Raw genomic sequence first — 21,379 nt, forward strand, 5'->3', positions numbered from 1 at the left:
CTTGAACTACTTCCACCAACCCCACGTCCCTTCTCTCTCACACTTCCGCTCCCATCTCGCTGACTGGCTTACTGTTTCCCTCACTGCTTCCACTTCCTCAAAACATGGCCTAGAACTTGCACTCCTTCCCGGCACCCTGCCCAGGAGGGGCCTGGGAAGCCACATGCCTCCTGGGTCCCCACCTCGGGCGGCACCTCTCCCACTGGGTTACTCCCACTGGGTTACTCCCACTGGTTACGAATTTTTTATTTCTGGGTCTTTCCTAGAGACCAGAGGCTGCCTGAGGGCAGAAACGTGCCTGGTTTCCTTACACCTCCCCACACATGAAGGGGTGGCCAAATATGCCCGCTGTGGGACACCTGAGGGGCTCAGCAGTTGGGCATCTGCCTTTGGCTCAGGTCGTGATCCCCGGGTCCTGGGATCGAGTCCCGCATCCCACTGCCTATGTCTCCCTCTGCCTATGTCTCTGCCTCGCTCTCTGTGTCTCTCATGAACAAATAAAATCTTAAAAAATATATGCCAGCTGGACCACATGGTGCTACTACTCCTTCCATATTACTGTCCTCTGGGTGGATTTTGGAAAAAAATACCTGGTGACGTAAGCCACACCTGTGTTTCCCCCCAAAGGCTGATCGGGTCTCCCCTCAGAGTATATGAACCACCAGCTTCAGAGGCAGACAGACTTCTTCAAATACCCCTTAGCTTCAAGACCTGGGCAAGTTACTTAATGTCCCTGAGGCTTAGATTCTTCAAGGAGTTAAAATGAGACTTAGCTCCTAGGGTGCTATAGGCTTTCAACGACATCATGTGTGAACATTCAGCTCAGTGCCTCAATAAATGAGAACAGGTCCCTGGAAGTATTATCATTCCCTGGGCACGTCTGCAGTGCATGACCCCCTCCTTCCAAATGACACAAGGACTTTCAAAGTTCTCAGCCCGTCCTCCCAGCTCAGCAACACAGACACAGGGAAATCAGCTGACTGTGGTCACGTGAGCACCCAAAGCCCTCAGACCAGAAGCCACTTTCTGAATTCCTTATTTGGGGCTATGGCAAAAAAAAGCTACCCATGTGCAAACTCCCTCACTGGAGGAAAACAAACAAACAAAAACAAAAACAAAAAAATTTAATGCACATATTTCTCCCACTAAGGAGTTTCCACATCTCATCAAATTTTGCCAGTTTCACTGGTGCTGTGGCAGGCACACTTTCCTGGCTCTGAGACATGATCCAGGGCATGGGCACATACATCAGAGCTGGCCCGATTGCCGTTCTCACTCACCCTGCTCGCGACCTTCCCCACCACAGGGCTCTCCCATCCCCAGCCCTTCACCTTAGCGCATGAGAACTCTGCCTCTAGGCTCTGCAGTTCTTAGGAAAATTCTTTATCCTCACTAAGCCTGTTTCCTCCTCTATGAATGGGACTAACAATCACAGCCAAGTCTTAGTGGAGGGTGAAGATTCAAAAGGATGAAGTTTGTGAAATGCCCGGTTCACTGCAAACCCCCAGATACCAGCTGTCTCCTTCATCTTCCCCATCATCATCCCTCATTCCTTTTATACAGTCTTTAAAAAAAAAAAAAAAAAGATTTCATTTATTTATTCATGAGAGAGAGAGAGACAGAGATATAGTCAGAGGGAGAAGCGGGCTCCCCATGGGGAGCCTGATGCAGGACTCAATCCCAGGATCCTGGGATCACACCCTGAGCCAAAGATAGAAACTTAACCACTGAGCCACCCAGGTGCTCCCCTTTCATACAATCCTGAACTCAAATCTATGTTTGAGCCCTAACTCTATGTAACTTTGGGGAAATTTTCTTAAAGGGAATATAATAGGAGCAACCTCATAGGCCCATTTGTGGTAATTAAGTGAGTTAATATACAAAAAGCACTTAGGACACTACCCAGCACATAGTACATACTCAATAAATCTCGGCTTGAGCCAGCAGCATTTGAAAGCCTTACTTGAAGATGCCTAAGAAATAGAAGATTCCCTAGCCAGTCTCCCCAGCTAAGAGAGCCCCTCATCAGGGTTACAGAATATACACATTTACCCACGCAGGAACAAGACTTTCTTCTTTTCCTTGCACTTGACTTTTTTGTCCCATCTGGAGCACCCTGACCCCCTGTGGCCATGGACCCCAAATCAGAGAAGGCCAAAGGGGAAAAACAATGAGGCCTGCCATCATTTGAGCCCCCCACCGATCAGAGACACCCAAGAATATAAACACATACTGACCTCAGCCCTTGGAAGTCCCAGCTAGAGGCTGCTGTCAGCAGAGTGCCACCATGGGGATAGGGCCCACCTCCACACCAGCATGCTGTTCCCACTTCTCCCGACGGCTCTGTGCATCCCTTAAACACCTCCTCCTCCCTCCCTCTGTGCCGATTCTGTTCATAAAACACTTCTGTCTCAACCCACAGTATCCCCCAGGACAACCAGCTCCTTCTCTCTGCAGGAGTGGGACAGCTCTGTGTTAGCACTTGACACAGTACTCAGGCACTTCACTCAAGTGACAGGTCAGGCCAGGCAGTTCCACCAAAATCCATTTTAAAAACTTCATACCCTATACTTAGAATTCTATTTGGGAAAATAACTTTCATCAGTGATATGTGAAAGCTCAAAGGTAATAATCAAAATAATCTTGGGATATGGTGACGGGATGAAAATAAAACCTCTAATTGTAAAGAATTCAAAATAATGCATCTATATCATCTCTAGAAATAAATAAAACCTCTGCAGTCCAGGGGCCAATGAGCCTCTAGTGCCTCTGCTCTATACTTTTCATAGTGATTTTCAGACTCTGCTGACCATAACCCACAGTGTGAAAATGCTTCACATTTGACGCAGTTCACACATGCCTATGTATGTACACATTAATTAATAGTTTTATGTAATAATACTTATATTTCCTGAGTGTTACCCATTCTGATAGTTTTCATTCTATTTTTCCATGGTGTTCATGACCTACTAAATTGATTTTGTGACCCTTAATAAGTGATGATCCAGTTAAAAAAATACACTTGGAGGAATTCAAGGAACCTCACCCCAGACTAGAGAGGCAATACAAATAAGGGTTAAGGGCAATAAGGCACTGAAGTCACAGTATCCAGGCTTAAAAAACACACTGGCACCTCGTGACTGAGGAGGGTATGGCACACAGGAAGGTAGGTCCACTATGTGAATATCAGATCTCCTTCCTGGCAGCTGGGTGACTGTGGGCAAGGCATTCTTGTGTTCCTAGGACTACTTGGATCAAGGCTCTCTGTAAATAATATTCCAGCGTTGGCCAAGATGAATCACTGAATCTAGAGAGCAACTCAACCAGATCTGTGAAAGGACCAGGGAAACCCCACAGGCTTACTAATGATCAAGAAAGTACAGATTGGAATGAACCTCTAAGAGAGACCTGGAAGCATGGAGTGGGATAACACAGTGCATCCCCTAGACCCTCCTCACACCTCTAGGGCCATGACACGCACTGCCTCGGCTGCTAGGAGAGTTGAAGGCTAACGTTCACAGCTGCATCCTCCCTGGGAGTTCCCACTTGAAGGAAGCTGCCTTGCCCAAAGTCAGGCCACCCTCCCAAGAACAACCCACAGCCAATGTCCACTTGGGGCAGGTGTCCATAGTCCCAGTTCTGAACGGCCATCCCATCTCCAGCTATAGGCCTGGCCTTGACCTCTATTACAACTACTGCACCACAGTACAACCAGCCCCATTCCCTGCTTCCCTCAACCCCTCATGCATGTGGTACCCCAGACCTACTCTTCCCATAAGCCACCTGTATGCAAATCTGTGTCTTTTCAGACAAAGCAACAGTGACATTGGCCAGAGTCACAGGAGAACAAAGTCAGAATAATAACTTCAGGACATTTTCCGAGGGTATTTTTGAGACTTTTTTTTTCCAGAACTAACATTTAGCGAGCAATCACATGACTTTGCATACCACACCTCATTTAATTCACATGGTGCCCTGGGAGGTAGGCTCTGTATCCTTATCTTTATTGCATAGATGAGAAACCAGATTCAAGAGGCTAACAAAGGTGCCTAGGACCCCACATGTGCTTAGTGGAAGAGCTGATTTCTGACCCCAAGCCCTTGACCTCATCCCACTCCATCATAGCTCTATAATCACACTTGCCACCTCGGCTCACACAAATTCACTCTCATGTCTGTCTGTCTCTCTCTCCTTTTTTTTTAAATTTTATTTATTTATTTGAGAGAGAGTGAAAAAGAGAGCACAGCAGGGGGAGCAACAGATGGAGAAGGAGAAGCAGACTCCCCATTGAGCTGAGCCAACCAGGCACCCCTTATGTCTGTCGCTTTGAGGATCTCCCCCCTCCTCAAGGTCAGAGACCTCATGTTCTGAATCTCAAGTGCTCAGTGCAGTCCAAAGTACACAACAGGATACAGCTGGTAGTAATGGTGGTAGTATTCAGTAGTAATGGTGGTAGTGTTCAGTAGTGATGGTGGTAATGATGGTGATAGTATTCAGTAGTGATGGTGGTAGTATTCAGTGTTTCACATGCACTAAGTCCTACGCTGTGCCCTTTATACAAGAGCATCTCATTCAGCCCTGCCACTTTCCCATGAGGTAGGTCGTCTTATTAGGTATAAGCAGTGAGCACTCACTTGGGATCTGTCACAGATGCAAGTACAGTTGAGCAGATGCACACTGCTCCAGGGCATTTTATAGGGCTAAGCACCAGGGCCACACCGAAATTGGTCTGGTAGGTTCTCCCAAAATGCCACCTATACTTTGCAACTTCTCCCATCAAAAGCAAGAGTATTTCCTCCTCTATTTCCTCCTTTATTTCAGACAGGCTTGTAGTTTGCTCTCACTGACCCAATATGTCACAAGTGACAGTGTACAAGCTCCAAGTCAAGGCTTCAAGAGGCCCTGCAGCCTCTGCTTTGTGCACTGGGAATGCAGTCACCTCCATGCAATCAAGCACAGCTAGACTACTGGAAGATGAGAGGCCTCTCTCCCCGAGAGAAAAGTCCCGGTGTCCTGGGTATCTCAGGTGCAGGCCCCACATGTGCAGAGCCCAGCCAAGAAGAGCTAACCCCTGCCCCGAACAGAAAGATCATCCAGCTGAGCCCAGCCCAAATTACTGACCCACAGAAAGGAGAGCTAAATAAAATGGTAGTACTTTTAAGCCACTAAGGTTTAAGGAGATTTATAGCACACAACAGGTAGTTGGTTTATTAGGTGCCCAAACACCCAAAAGCAGAACCACAAAAGGATTCCTCCATAGGAGAGATGAACAAATAAGCAAATGAAAAGAACTGGGTGGGGCACCAGGGTGGCTCAGTCAGTTAAGTATCTGCCTTCAGTTCAGTTCATGATCTCAGGTCCTGGGATTGGGCCTTGCATCAGGCTTCCTGCTCAGTGGGGAGACTGCTTTTCCCTCTCCCTCTGTTCATGCTTGCTCACTCTCTCTCTCCCAAATAAATAAATAATCTTTCAAAAAGAAAGAAAGAAGAAGAGAAAGAAAGAAAGAAAGAAAGAAAGAAAGAAAGAAAGAAAGAAAGAAAGAAAGAAAGAAAGAAAGAACAGAACAGGGTGATCTGACTGCTGACTCAAACAGAAGAGTTTTCAATGTCCACCAGCAATCAGGAGAGCCAAGAATTCTGACTGGCTGGAGAAATAGAACTTCTCACAAGAACCACACTGTTCTAAGACCTAAAAACAAGAGAAGTGCTTCTTCATTTCACTCTTTGTAACAAAACAGACCATGGTTTTCCCCGAACATCCTCTCATATGTTTGATAAGATTAAGAGGTCTAGAGTTTCACATCTGTTTTACTGAAGTCACATCTGTTTTTAGTGAAGTCAAGTGAGAGATCCAGTTGGATGCATCATCCCAAAGGGAAAGGAAATCATGGTTTTGGGGACTAGAGCAGGGCTTGTTGTGTTCACCAATATGTTTTCCTACTAGACCAAGCTGGCTGACATGTCCCAGCACCCCTTGCAGTTGACATGGTCCTGTGCCTGAGTTCTGGCCAACAGAAGGTAAGCAGAAATGCCATATGTCCCTTCAGGCTGGGGTGGTAATGAAATGAGCATGCTTTCTCATGTTGTCTCCCCATCCACTAGGCCAATGGAAAGAAAGCTGGAGTCCTAAATGACCATGTGCAAAACTGACCAGAATCACCTGCACTGATCTGTGAGAAAGGAAGAAATCCCTTTCTGTCAAGCACAGAGATTTTAAGGCTTATCTGTTATAGCAGCTTTAACAGATTCGTACTAATACCTAAACTAGTATAGGCTTTTTCAAATGCAAGCCCTAAAAACAGTTTATGAAGCTCAAGTGTTCCGGGTATTAATAGAACTACATTATTTGATGGGAAATTTGTCAGAGTGCCCTGGCTTCCTCGTTCTACAGTTTGCAACTGATGGGCAACAGTGAAATAAGCAGATGTCCCCCCCAAGAAGGCAAACGGCACCATCCCTCAAAGGGTGAGTCCAGAAGGTGCTTGTCTTCTGTACGGATATCACTTCTGTGAGTAAAACTAAAAAAAGTCCCAACTAATATTTTTGAGGTTCAGCCTCAGTGATTTACACTTGCTTTTTTTTCAAGATTTTTTATTTATTCATCAGAGAGAGAGAGCGCACACGCACAAACAGGGGGAGAGGCAGAGGGAAAGGGAGAAGCAGACTCCCTGTTGAGCAGGGAACCCAAAGTGGGGCTCGATCCCAGGACCCTGGGATCATGACCCAAGCCAAAAGTGGATGCTTAACCATCTGAGCCACCTAGGCACCCCTACACTTACTTTTTAAATATTCTATTAAACTATAGTAACAGAAAAGTAGGCACAAGTATACAGTTCAATGAAATGTCACAATCTGAATGCATCCATGTAACCAGCAGCCAAATCATCCCAGAAGCTTCTCTCAATCCCCACCAGTTCCTCCCAGGGTAATCACCATCCTAACCTCTGTCCCCTGTAATTACTTTCGCCTGCTCCTAAACTTCCAGTGAACAGAATCATACAGAAGGTATTATGTCTAGCCTTTTTAGTTCACATTATGCTTGGGAGAGTCACCTACGTTACATGTAGCTGTAGGTTGCTCCTGTTCATTGCTATATGACATTCCATCAGGTACCCACTATTCTGCTGATAGGCAACTGAGGTGGCTTCCAGCATATATTATGTGAGAGGAAATTCTTTTCACTTCAGTCCACCAGGGTCCATAATGAACAAGGGCACAGACTTAAGTGGAGGGGCTATTTATCTTCACAGAGAAACATGGACAGAGCATGAGGCTGTGCCCCAAATCATCCACATACTTCTGAAAATCACTTCTCAACAGGCTCTAGTAAGGGCAATTCTAGGAGGAAGGGAGTTCAAACAAAAATAATCAGAGCCTGGGGATGCCTGGGTGGCTCAGTGGTTGAGCACCTGCCTTTGGCTCAGGTCATGATCCCAGGGTCCTGGGATCAAGTCCCACATCAGGCTCCTCCCTGCATGGAGCCTGCTTCTCCCTCTGCCTGTGTCTCTGCCTCTGTGTGTGTGTGTGTCTCTCATGAATAAATAAATAAAATCTTAAAAAAAAAAAAATAACAGATCAAGCCATAGAAAACTAGCACCAAAAAAAAAAAAAAAAAAAAAAAAAAGAAAGAAAACTAGCACCAAAACCCAAATCAGGGCCACCTGGGTGGCTCAGTTAAGCATCTGGCTTGGGCTTGGGTCATGATCCCAGGATCTTGGGATCGAGCCCTACATCGGGTTCCCTCATCAGCAGAGGAGTCTGCTTCTCCCTCTGCTTTTGCTCATGCTCTGTCTCATGCTCACTCTCTCAAATAAATAAAATCTTTTAAAAAAAATCAGATAACTCCCTCTCTAGTCATTTCTCCCCTATACCATTCATTCATTCAATATGTGTTTATTGAGCACATCCTACAAGCCAGATTTGGCTCAGAGACAACAGGAAATGAGATAGATGTGGCCCCTACTCTGATGAAACTGACAGTCAAGACTAAACACTCAAACTGATCATTATAAAACATAAAACTGATAAGGGGTTTTGTACAACGGGGAACCTGATTTGGAAAATCAGGGAAAGGCTTCTCTGAAGAAGTGACATTGAGGTAAGTTCTGAAGAAGGAGGAGGAGGCAAGTTGGGGAAGAGGAGGGGAAAGAGCAATTGAAGCTGAAGACAGAACAAATGCAAATGCCCTGGGGCAGGCAAGAGTATATCCTGATTGAGGAAGACCAATTGGGTCTTCAGCTAGAAAGTGAAAAGTGATTAAAAGGGAGGTACAAGCAAGGTTCCTGAGGACCCAGGACAGACAAAGACTTATAACTCATGTTAAAAGATTCTGGACTTGGGGTGCCTGGGTGGCTCAGTCAGCTGAGCATCCAACTCTTGATTTCAGCTCAGATCATGATCTCAGGGTCATGGGATCAGGTCCTGCATTGGGACTCCATGCTCAGCATGGAGTCTGCTTAAGAGTCTCTCCCTCTCCCTCTGCCTGCTTGCACATTCTCTCTCTCTCTCAAATAAGTAAATAAATCTTAAAAAAAAAAAAAAAAGATTCTAGACTCAATCCTGGGAAGGAGAGAAAAGCAGTCATCAAAAGATAATATCTAACTGAAGGACGAAGAAAATACAAAGAAGTCCCTTACCACTCTATATGCCAATCTTACTACCCTAAGTACACTATTTGGCCCAGAAAGAATTCATCAATACTCCCAACCATAAATTTTGCCACACACATTTTATTAAAAAAATAACAAAGCCAGATAACTTATCAAGATTTTCCTTTGCACTGGGGATCCTTGTGTGGCTCAGCAGTTTAGCGCCTGCCTTCAACCCAGGATGTGATCCTGAAGTCCCGGGATCAAGTCCCACATCAGGTTCCCTGCATGGAGCCTGCTTCTCCCTCTGCCTGTGTCTCTGCCTCTCTCTCTCTCTCTCAATGTGTGTCTCTCATGAATAAATAAATAAAATCTTTTTTAAAAAAAAAAAGATTCTCATTTGCAGCACTGCCAAAATTCTAAATAATAACCCCCACCTTTAGGGAGAGAAGGAACATCTTCAGAGTAGGGCTATCTCATAAAAATCACCAACCCCACCATCACAAGACAAGAACAGTCCCACAGACTTCACCCTCCACCTTCACCCACATTATTTGGCAGCTTCTCCTTCAACCCAAAAGAGCACGTAAACATTCCATCTGGAGGATGAAGGGAACTCAAAATTTAAAAAGTGAAATGGTCAGAAATCTATTTAAAGTTGAAATGCCATCAACACATTTTCAAAATGAAGACAGCAGATGGGACGATCACAGATCTCAATTCAGCTTTGGAGGTTTCCCACAAATTAAAGCATCGAAAGCCAGGAAACTGTTGCATAGAAAGCACTGTTGCTCACCCATGTTCCTACCACGGCTCTGACCCCCGCTAAGAGTTCTGGGCTCAGAAACATTGTTAAGTCGCACCTAATGCAGTTGCCCACAATGTGTGAACGCATTCGTTCTTGCATCAAGCCCTTGGTTCAGGAGCACTGCTCTGGCCTCCCCAACAGGATTATCAAGTCAGCACAAGACAGCGCCCAACCCTAGAAATAGTGGAAATAGCCGGTATTTATCAAGTGCTCACTGTAGGCCAGGCAAGGCACTCAGGATACACTTGATGTGTGCCCTATCAACAAGATATTATTACTTCCTTTTACCTCTAAAGAAACAAAAGCTCAGAGTATAAGTAATACATTCAAGGTCCCGTATCAAGAAACCAAGATTGGAACCAATACCTTACCGTCTCTAAGGCACAAACTCTCGGCCACCCATGAAGTGTGTGCTTAATTAACACGTGCTGGATAAGTGACAGCAGCAGAGATGGAGAAAGGGAGTGGGAGGATTCCTTTCAGAGGAAAAATCATTTCCATGGCCCTCTCTGCCTAAGGATGCGGTGAAGAGAGATATCCCTATTGTTAGAACCATAAAAATAACCCAGTAACCACCTCCCGAAATAGAACAATCAACAATATGACTGACACAAAAATCCAATTGCCTCTCTACGAGGTGAAAAATAGCAGCGGCACCTACAAGCTCCGGTGACACCCCCCCACACACACCTTCGCCTCTGCTTCTAAATGGTCATTTCAGTACATGGCACCTGCCCTCCAACCCCACAAGCCTGGGATTTCAGGATCTGAGTCATGGCAATCGTTGTCTCAAATGCACTTCATGCTACTCTTTTTCAAATATTTGGCCACTTCACTCACCCTCGCACATCCTGCCTTAAAACAATGACAACAAGCGCTTCCTAGTCACTGTCCTGCCCTCACAAAATCGAAACCCTCCTAGATGACGTTTATCTCCAATTGCCACCGCCTCCACCACACACCCTCCTTCCTGTTCCCTGCATGTGCCCTGTCCTGTCTTTCCGTGTGCCAACTCGAGCTGCCCTCTGCCTGAAACACCCTCCCCAGCCCCCAGCTTGTCAATCTAGGAACTCCTACTCCTGCTGTAAGACTGTTCCCAAATGTCACCTCCTCTGTGGCATCGTCTCCACCCCTCCCAGGAGTAAGGATGCCGCCCCACTTCTCCTTTATGTGCCGGAACTAACTGGCCACATGCTCTCCTCCCCCCAAAAGACCAGGAAGATCTTCCAGGGCAAGGCTGGTGTCTTATGTCTCTTCAATTGCAACCTGACATTATACATTGTATTTCTTAATTGCTGTTCTTCCACTAGAATGTAAATTCCAGGAGGGTAGGGACTCTGGTTCACTGCTCTAGTCCCAGTGCCTAAAACAGCACCCGGTATGTGGTAGGCACTCAATAAATTATTTGTTGAATGAAAGGACAGATGGGCAGATGGATGGGGAACGGATGGGTGGCTGGGTGAATGAATGGACGGATGAATGAATAATGGATAGAAAAATGGCTGAGTGGATAGATAAATGGATTGGTGGATCAGTGGGTACATGGACGGATAGATAGATGGTTGGATCAAGCAGGATCATATTTCACCAGCCCAGGGTCACAGAGTCATAGAGACAGAGCAGGATTTGAAATCAAGCCTATCTGATTTTTGAGCCTTGCACTCTCAATTCAATTTATACTGCCTACCTAGAAACCCAAAGTCTGGTCACTGGGCAATGGCAAGACAAAAGAAGAAAGAATCTCCCCCCACCCAATCCCGCTTCCCCCCAACCCAAGAATATGGTTATTGCTAAGTTTATTTCCATCTACTTAGCAAATGCCCTCAACAGAGGGCATCTGAACCCTCCTAGTCCACTTTTGAGTTCCTCTTCTAACTCAATAGGGCAACATTCTGCATGTAGGCTAAGGGAAAAGACAACATCCAGGAGACACAGACAAGCAGGACAAAGGACAATGAAAAGGTATTAGCCAACAATAACAGTATTAATATTAAAATATTAAAAGATCTTGGGCAGCCCGGGTGGCTCAGCAGTTTAGTGCCGCCTTCAGCCCAGGGCTTGATCCTGGAGACCTGGGATCTAGTCCCATATCAGGCTCCCTGCATGGAGCCTGTTTCTCCCTCTGCCTGTGTCTCTGCTTCTGTGTGTGTGTGTGTGTGTGTGTGTGTGTGTGTGTGTGTCATGAATAAATAAATAAAATCTTTAAAAATAAATTAATTTGATTTAATTTAATTAAATATTAAAAGATCCTGAATCAAAGCTGCTATCTCTTCTAAGCCCCATTGGAGCCTGTAATCACGGTGTCTTTCAATCCTCTGCTACATCAAGCTTTCTTCCAACACCAGCCATTTCCAGGAAAGACCAGGAAGTCTCCTTCTCTCTTCATAAGAAGTAATAACCAGTAGGAAATTGGGCCCCCAGAGGGAGACCGGGAGGAGCTCACCATTAGGCAAAAGGGGAGGGAGAAGGAGGAGGAGATAGTTTATAAGTAGAAACTAACAGATCCTTATGTTCCCATAATTTCCTTTAGTTTTTTCATGATAAAAAGTAAAGAACATTTTCTAGGTGCCCAGATTTGTGTTAGATAGGCGTTAAAGATGTGTTAGCACCAAACCAAGACCTTCCCCTTGATGAAATCAGAAAGAGGGAAGTAAATGACCGAGGATGGTTCTCTATATGTGATTCAAAGGGGCTTATTGTGAAACTACAAACAAATTGTCTTCCAAATGAGAGAAAACACTGCCCAAATCAAAGGAATGAACGGTCAGAGACCATCAGACCTGGACGGAGGGTAAGGAAGGTTATCTGGGAGGCAATGTGGATAATCTTGCACCCCTAAAAACTTGGCTGTCTGCTCAGATGCCTCTCACTGACCTTCTTTACTCTGTCTTTTTATTTATTCTCAACCTGTCAGCTCAGACTTGCTCCTCCACCTCTGAAATGGTCTGATTTTTCTGCTGTAGAAGAGCCACCTCAAAATGCAACCCCTACATACAAAGGAAGCCAGCTCATTATCTGAGTCTTAGCTAAGAGGGGATGAAATTATCCATGGAACTGAGAGAGAAGCTGTCTTAAAGTAATTCTACCAAATATTCATCCTACTTGTGACCATGGCACAAGACTCATCCCCTCTACAGAATATCACAGAGATAAGACCTTCTGTGTATCTTTATCCAGGATATGAGCAGTTTCACAACACAGATTTTTTAGCTCTGGCCCCCTGGCAACTCAGACTTTCTCCAATTACTTCAGAGAATGGGAAGTTTTTTGCCTTTTGGTTTTGGTTTTGGTTTTTAATTCTCTGACCAAAGAATACCCTAACTCCACCCCAACCATTGCCTAGGCTAACATCCCCTTATAAATTCTCACAGCACCCTGTACATTCTTTGCAAAGTACTTCACAAAAAGTAAAATTAAATATTGGTGCAATGATTCGTAGAATATTTTATCTCTCCATTACATCATAAGCTCCATGCCATTACGATCTTCTCAATCTCATTCATCCATGTATTCCCACTATTTAAAATAGTTCCTGACACATAGAACTCAATGAGTGTTACTTTTTTGTAAGGATGGATGGATACATGGAATGATGGATGGGTAAATGCATGTAGTAAGTATATAAATTTCCTACCAGATTTTCAAGCACCCATCAAACCTTGAAATGGCACATGTAAACATGGTGGATTTTGTATATTCTATAAAAGTGCCAATTATCTATAACATCACAGACACGATGAGTCAAGTCAAAGAATCTATGATACTAGATCAAATGCCAAAAATGATAAGAGACCAAGTTTTTTAATGCATCAGCCAGAGATGATGAACTTTATTTACAGCCTGATCCCTTTGTCCACCCCAAAATTAATTGGACTGCAAAGTCAAAAGATCAGAGCAGATTTTCAATTGTACCTATTAATTTAACTACCTATACCTGAAAACTATCAAAAGGAGATGCATATTCTCAAAAATGTGACACACTGATGTATTTACATATATGTGTATTTACACACGTGTGTGTGTGTGTGCAGATGCAGAAACAGAAACAGAAAGCTAGGCAGAAAAAGAGAAAGAATAGAGGGGGACTCCAATAACAAGCATACGTGTAAATTATTTTCAAATCTTCGGTTCATCCTCTGCCAATTACTTTCTCTGTTATTTTTTTTTTCTTTCTTGACCCAAATACACCATAAACATGCTGCATATGGTTCTAGACAGTTACTTTAAGACACTTGCAATATCGCTAGTATTCAGAAACAACATATTTTTTAAAATTAGTTTCTAAGAACGTGTGTATCATATCAACTACATTTCCAAAGGTCGTATTTTCCATATTTACTTAGAAAGGCATTCTGTTGCCCAGTGACAAAGCTTCCAGCTTGCCCTGAGTGCTCTACAGCTCAAGATGAATTTACTGTTGCCTCTCCAACACACTAGCCCTCCTTTTTAAAACCCGGCATTAACTCACCTAAAGATTTTTATTTCATTTGGGATTTGGGGCCCGAAATCCCACTTCAGGTGGAAAAAATAAAAAAAAAAAATAAAAACCATCAAATACAAAGTCAAAAAGCCTCTGCCTTTTATCCACACAGAACCCTCAGGACACAGTCAGAAAAAGCTAAGAGGTGAGTGGAATTTCACGCACAAACCTCTGGGATCTGCTTTTGAGAAGGTAGGGAAATGGAATAGAAGCAACCTTCAGTAGCTTGCAGCCTGACTTAGTGATTGTACTTTAAAAAAAAAAAAAAAAAAAAGGCCTCTTTATGACTTTTACTGAGAAAGTTCACCCTGAAGTATAGGTTATCATGTCGTAAGTTGCCAGGGAAAACTACGCCAAAAATAAAATAACCTTTGATTCAGCTTTGATTGTTATTTTATTTTATTTTATTCTATTTTTAGAGAGGGGAAAGAGCAAGAAAGTAGGGAGAAGGAACAGAGAGACAGAGAGGGAGAGAGAATCCTAAGCAGGCTCCACGCCTAGCACAGAGCCCAACGCAAGGCTTAGTCTTCTAACCCTAAGATCATGACCTGAGCTGAAATCAAGAGTCAGACACTTAACCGACTGACCCATCCAGGCACCCCTGATTGTTGTTTTTAATAAGAGCATATTTCAATCTATATGAGTTGACTACAGACTAAAATAAACTTGTATTCCATAGAGTTGATGTTGATGAAAACAGCAATGGTTGAATTCATGCAACATTTTGGGGGTTTGGTTTGGTTTGGTTTTTTGGGTTTTGTTTTTTTTTTTTTTTTTAAGATCTTATTTATTTGAGAGAGAGAGCACACACGTGCACATGTGATTAGGGGCAAAAGGAGAAGGAGTAAGACTCTCCCCTGAGCAAAGCAGGGAGCCTGACATGGGGCTCTATCCCAGGACCCTGAGCCAAAGGCAGGCACTTAACCAAATGAGCCACCCAGGCACCCCAACATTTTGGGGTTTTTAAAGAATAACTTCTATTAAAATGTTAAAAAACATGTTTTCTGATCTACACAGGAAGGCGAAGCACTGGTTTACTCATTATAATCATCCCTGTTAGGTCTTCATAGTCAGAAAACTAGCATGTTGGGGTTTTTCTAGAGAGTCCCTGACAAGTTGAGATCTTTCTCACAAGGAAAGGGTGAGAAAAGAAAATCCGAATGAGCCTGGCTGGCTGGGCCCAGACGCTGAGCAGGGCACTCATTGGTGTTACCCAAAGTCTATGAAGAAACACACCTGAGAATAAAACCTACCTAAATACACGAAAGCAGCCTAGTCATTCAATGACTTCCAGAATGAACTCTGTCCCACTTTGACACAGTTTCCTACCACAAACCAAGTAATAATGATCATCTCACTTAGAGTCACAGATACTGTGGATATTTCTCTTATACTTTGGTGCTCACCATAACCCTATGAGGTAGGTACCATTAGCCCCCATTTTACAGGTCAGGAAACTGAGGCCACTATGGGTGGGTGACTTACCCAAGCTTACACAGCAAGTAGGTGGCAGAGCAGAGATTCAAATCCAGTTCTGACTCCAACCCCATGCTATTAATTCTGAATTTCTAAATTTTATTGCCTCCCTATTCCTACTAAAGTAACTTCCTTTCAAAGAAAAAGTTCTCTCTGCCAAATTGCAAAAGCTTCTTGGGGTTAAGAGTCTAATTCCACCCAAAGGCTTGTCTTCATTACAATTAATGCACAAATGAAGGTTCTGGTGTCCTCTAAAGAATGCTTTAGAGGAAAATCTGCCTTGCTTCTCTGAGGGGTCCCACTTCTCATCTAGAATTTAGTCAGTTTCTTAATAGGGACGCTCGGCCCCAGTGCCTGTCATCAGACATTCATAGACTACCTCACGGAATGGTTTTATAGAAAATAGAGTGGTAACAAAAGGGGAAAAATCATGTGGCAGTCAATCTAGAATTCTATCCTCTAGCAGTACAAAAACAAGGAAGTCTAAAGCTCCCCTGGGCACACAGAAATCCCTAATTTCCCATGGTTGATAGACTTTCCATCTTTCCTCCCTCAACCCATCCCAGCACCCCCAATTTCCATGACAGCACAAGGGAGCATGGAGACTCTGTGGGTTCCCCGCCTGAGGATTATCCTACATACCTCCTACCCAAAGATAGTGCAAATTATACCCCCTCTCCCCTTCTACTTTTTTAAAGATTTATTTGAGAGAAAGTGCGAGAGAGCACAGAAGGTAGGGGCAGGGGATGCCTGGGTGGCTCAGTGGTTGAGCATCTGCCTTTGACTCAGTTCATGATCCCAGGGTCTTGAGATCGAGTCCCACATTGGGCTCCCCACAGGGAGCCTGCTTCTCCCTCTGCCTATGTTTCTGCTTCTCTCTCTGTGTCTCTCATGAATAAATAAATAAAATCTTAAAACAAAAAAAAAAGGGCAGCCCTGGTGGCGCAGCGGTTTGGCGCTGCCTGCAGCCTAGGGCGTGATCCTGGAGACCCTGGATCGAGTCCCACATCAGGCTCTCTGCGTGGTGTCTGCATCTCCCTCTGCCTGTGTCTCTGCCTCTCTCTCTCTGTGTGTGTGCCTCTATGAATAAATAAATTGAAAGAAATGTTTTGTTTTGTTTTTTAAAAAGGTAGGGGCAGAGGAAGAGGGAGTCTTAAGCAGACTCCACGTTGAGCACAAACCAAACACGGAGCTCAATCCCATGATCCTGCAATCAACGACCTGAGCCAAAACCAAGAGTCTGATGATCAAGGGACTTTGCCACCCAGATGCCCCTCCCCTTCTATTTTTGAAATGGAAGAACTCCCTGCCCTAACTTGTAGCCCAAAAGAGGGCTACCTGAAATTAACATTACATTGTCCATTCATGTAGTTAGGTGTGGGTGTGTGATTTGTAGTTAGGTGTGGTGTGTGATTAAGCTTAAGTCCTAGCTAACAGCATATAGGCAGAAGTATCTTGCAGCAACTTCCATAAGTGACAGTGAGCATATGGCCTTTGCCTTTCTTTTACGCTTTCCTCCTTCCTGCTAGCTGAAATAAAGATGTGATGACTAGATAGTCTAGCATCTTGGACTATGGGATAAGTGTCACTTCTGGATGGTGGAACTGAAAACTGGAAGAAACTAGGACCCACCCTGGGCTCTGGACTGCTGACTTAACTGAAGGAATAAAACCATACATATTCTCTATAAAATGTGGAACTCATTTTAATCAGGTGTACTTTTTCTAAAAGATTTTTTTTTTTTTTTTTGGGGAAACAGAGAGTACATGTGCATGCAGCAGGGGAGGGATAGGGGAGGAAGAGAGAATTTCAAGCAGGCTCCACACCCAGTGTGGAGCCCAACATCCGGGTTCGATCTCAGGACCCTGAGATCATGACCTGAGCCAAAATCAAGGGTCAGATGTTTAACCAATTGAAACACCCAAGTGCCCCTACACAGCAACTTTTTAAAGTAAGTACTATTTATTGGACCCATTTTATAGACAAGGAATCTGAGCTAAATAAGATGGTTGGGAAGTCCCAAAAGCCAAGATTCAAAACCACAGTGACCTGCCTGATGGCCTGTACATACACCCGCTACCCTACACTGCCTCTCAGGGAGAAGAGAAAAAGAAAGCTGATAAAATAGTAAGTACTGTCTACCTCTAAAGTTGCCATATTTGATTAGAAAGTTTAATTCCGCTGTACTCTCACTACACCAGAAAATTCCTACCACTTTCCAGGTTTTGAAAAACAGGATCTCCTGTTATCACCTACACATTCCAGAGTGCCTGCCCCAAGCATCAGTAACTACAGAGCAGGTGGAAAAGTAGCAGTAAAAATGTTCAAAATTCACCCCCAATCCCAGCAAGCGACAAAGACAGAAACTCATTCATGAAAGTGAAAGGTAACCTCAAAGATCATCTACACATTCCAGCACTAAGATGCCACTGGTATTGTGCTTTAGGGGCCAAAGTTCTAGGAAACAATCTAACTGTTTGCAACAGATTCTAAGCTATTGCTACTTTAAAGGGATTTGGGAAGATGTGAAACTAATATAACATTGTAAATTAATTGTACTTCGATTAAAATAATAATACAATAGGGGCGCCTGGGTGGCTTAGTCCATTAAGCATCTGCCTCCAGCTCTGGTCATGACCCCGGGGTCCTGAGATGGAGTCCCCACATCAGGCTCCCTGCTTAGCAGGGAGCCTGCTTCTCCCTCCCCCTCTGCTGTTCCCCCTGCTTGTGCTCTCTCTCTCTCTCTCTCTGTCAAATAAATAAATAAATATTTTTAAAATAATAATAAAATTTTAAAAAGAGTATATAAAGCTGAAAAAAATAATAAAGGGATTTGGGAAGTCCTCTGGTGCAGAGCGTGAGACTGGGGTTCTACTCCTTGGTAAGAGAGGCTGGGCAGGTCTGCAAGGTTCACTGGATGAGCCAGCTCTTCCCTGGATCTCAGGTGAGGGAGGGAACCTACAAGTCTTCTGAGACGGCAGTGCCATGCTGCCAGCATCCTGTACAACTGACAATGCCACCCACACTCACCAGGGATCACTTGACTTTTCCCTGGAGGGTGGAGTGCTACAACACCACAGACACAGCTAAGTCACATCTCTGACTCTTGAAGGCTTAATGCTTTCTTCTGATCAAACCCAGTTCCCCAGGGCAGTCAATGTACCCCTACGACACACTCCAGAAATGAGACAGTTCTCCCCAAACTCAACCACATCTGGCCAAAAATTGGGGAGGGAAAAAAAATTTCCAGAACATTAGTTGCAAACTCAAATGTCTACAGGAGCCAGAAACTGGTGAAACAAGCCCAGCTGGGAAGGACTGGGATGAAATGGTGAATGTACGCCCCGTCTATGAAAATAGCTCCAAATGACTGTTCCAACAAGAAAGTGGGACCAAATCTTCGCAAACTGGAAGCTGAAAATTCAAGTATCTGGGTAAAATCTCCCGGTTCTAAAGGTTGACATCAAATTCAAAAAATGTTCGACAGCCCAAAGGCTAAATAGGTCCATAGGCAACTTGACCCTGGAGGGTGAATTTACAACCAGAGACGGCCAAGGCCACCTTGCACACGGTTAAAAGTCACCACGAGGTTGAGCATCCCTGGCTAGGGTCAAGGACCTCGAACCAGGTGCAAGGACCCAGGTTGCCAGTCACTTGGAGTCCTTCCTGTATGCAGCCAGAAGATAGAAAGGGCGATTTAAACCCATGTCTGAGAAGCACCCCATCTGGAGTGACCTTTTTTTGGGAGAGAGGAGGCCCAGGGGACACCCACAGTCACCCTTCCAGGGGATGCACCATATGCAGAGGCAGCAGCCACCTGTGGAGACTTCTGTGAAGCAGGGGAAGGGACAGAACCTCACTCTGCGAGATGAGCAAGGGCGAGTGAGCAGGAATTAGGGAGAGGAGGGCGTCCTCCCAGAAATGGCCCCTGGGGACCCTTGCTCCAGAAGCAAGACTGACCAAGCGGGATAGGTTCAGGAGACAGAACTGGACGCTTTGCTGCCAGGAAGGGAGAAAGGGTGCACGCTCTTCCTTGGCAGGTAGGGCCTCTGGCTCCACCCGCCTTTCCTGGATGGAGCATCACTGCCTGCACACACAGCCCTTCAAAGGGCCCTTTTGCGGTGGTACAGTCCCAGCTTGGCAGGTCACTCTGTCCTTCGCCTTCTGCCTAACTCAGTCACTTCTAGAAAGTGTTTTCACCATCTCTTCCACAAAAGGCATTCCCGGAGCCCCACAGCCTACCTTGGCACTGGAATCCTTGCTTCCCGAAGCCCCTGCAAAGGCAGAAAGAGGCACGTCAGGCAGCCCTAGGGGCCCAGCCACCGGCTAGTTCCCCCCTTCCCCGGCCTCTCTACCCCAGGTGCAACCTCCTAGCCGCAGGCGGGTGCCCAAGAGTCTTCCGCCTTTGGGGGAAGGGGGCAGCTGAGCGGTAACCCCCACCTCCCCTCGGAAGGCAGAAGAAAGGAGGCTGCGACCACCAGGTGGCGGGATGGGGGGAGCGGTTCCGTCGCGGGAAGTGGGGGGCAGGCGGGAGGTCTGCCCACAGAGATGCCCGAGGACCTTCGGGGAACGAGAAGCGATAAAGACGCATCCAGACGGATCCAGACGGAGGAGGAGAGAGAGACCCCGAGGCGGTGGAGTTCCCTGGGGGAACTGGGGAGACAGAAAAGGCTCCCCCAGCCCAGGGCGACGGGGGAGAAAAGTCCCCGCAGGGACGCGAAGGGGAAACGCGAAGGGGACACTGAGGAGCGCGAAGGGGACCCGTGGCCCGCAGGGAAGCGCAACCATCGATAACCCAGGGCGCCAGGCGGGAGACACGGGAGGGGAGCAGAGGATGCCCCGCGCCCGCGGGAAGGCAGAGAGAGGACACCCAGGGCGCTGCCCCCGGAAAGCAGGGGAGGGGGTACAGGCGCCGCGGGCCCGGAAGGAGGCGGGGAGACGGGGAAGCCCGGCGAGCGGGCACTCGAGGCGCTGCCCCCCCAGGGGCCAGGGACGGCCACCCCGCGCTCCGAGCAGGTGCAGAGCCGGCGCCCGCGCCACGGCCCCGGGGCGCTCCCGAGGGGGCTGGGGGGGAGACCGGGCAAGGAGGCGCCCCGCGGCCGGGGCGGGGGCCGGGGCGGGGGCCGGGGGGGGGGGGGGGGGGGGGGGAGGGGGGGCGCAGGACTGGGCACCCGGGCGTCCGGGGCCCCGGGAGGGTGCCCTGCGCCGCGCGCTCTCACCAGATGAAGTCGGTGCAGTGGCTGCAGAAGGTGGGCTGCTTGAAGAAGCGGGCGGTGAATTTGTGGTTCTTCACCTCGTGCACGTTCTTCTGCCGGAGGGCGCCTTTGCGGGCGAAGCGCACGGTGCTCTCCTCGCCCTCGCTCGGCGGCGGCCCCGCAGCCGGGTCAGCCATCTTGCGCGCGGGGAGCGGGAGCCGAGAGGTGCCGGCCCCGGGGCCGCGGGGCCGCGGGCGGCGGGCCCGGGAGGCGCGCGAGGAGGCGGCCGCTGCTGCCGCCCGGGGCCGCGGGCGCTTCCCCTGCGCCGCTCTGGCCGCCGCGGCGCGCGGAGCTGGGGCTGTCACTCGCCCAGCTGCCGCCGCTCGTCCAGCTGCGCGAGGCACCGCTGGCCCCAGCTGCGGGGGAGGGAGGCGGGGCCACGGCGGGCCCCGCCCCCTTCATTTGCATGGCGCCCGGGCCCCGCCCAGCGCCGCCAGCTGCTTTGCATATTGGCACCCCGAGGCGAAGCGCTCCGAGCCGCAGCGCTGCGGCGCGGGGCCCGCAGCCTGCGATGCCCGGACCTGAGCCCGCCGCCTCCCCGCTGCGGGGCGCCGGGGTTGCACTAGGGGCGGAGGGCGGGACGGGCACCTTGAGGGCGCCCCCCGCGGAAGGACCGGCGGGGACTCGGGGTGGGGGTGCGCGGTGGCGAGGGTGGGCGCCACGGATTCCACCCGGCCTCTGCAGAGACCGGTGCCCGTCCACCCCGCATCCATCCCATTGGTCATTCCGCACGCGTCTCCTGGAGGGATGGGCTCCCGCTGTCACTCATTCGG

The 21,379-nt window shown here is 47.2% G+C and overlaps 1 protein-coding gene across 2 annotated transcripts in view; it reads right to left on the minus strand.

Moving 5' to 3' along the window:
* Nucleotides 1-20,774, minus strand: part of PRKCB (protein kinase C beta) — a 325,651-nt gene extending 304,877 nt beyond the window's left edge. For both annotated transcript variants that reach the window (XM_038540028.1, XM_038540027.1), the window contains exons 1-2: nt 20,571-20,774; nt 19,594-19,625 (exon numbers count right to left, since the gene is read on the minus strand). In XM_038540028.1, the coding sequence (XP_038395956.1) occupies nt 19,594-19,625; nt 20,571-20,743 (205 nt within the window). In that variant the 5' untranslated portion in view covers nt 20,744-20,774. The remainder of the gene's footprint in view (nt 1-19,593; nt 19,626-20,570) is intronic.
* Nucleotides 20,775-21,379: the final 605 nt, after the last annotated feature.

Source organism: Canis lupus, chromosome 6 (assembly GCF_011100685.1).
Source record: "Canis lupus familiaris isolate Mischka breed German Shepherd chromosome 6, alternate assembly UU_Cfam_GSD_1.0, whole genome shotgun sequence".
NCBI lineage: Eukaryota > Metazoa > Chordata > Mammalia > Carnivora > Canidae > Canis > Canis lupus.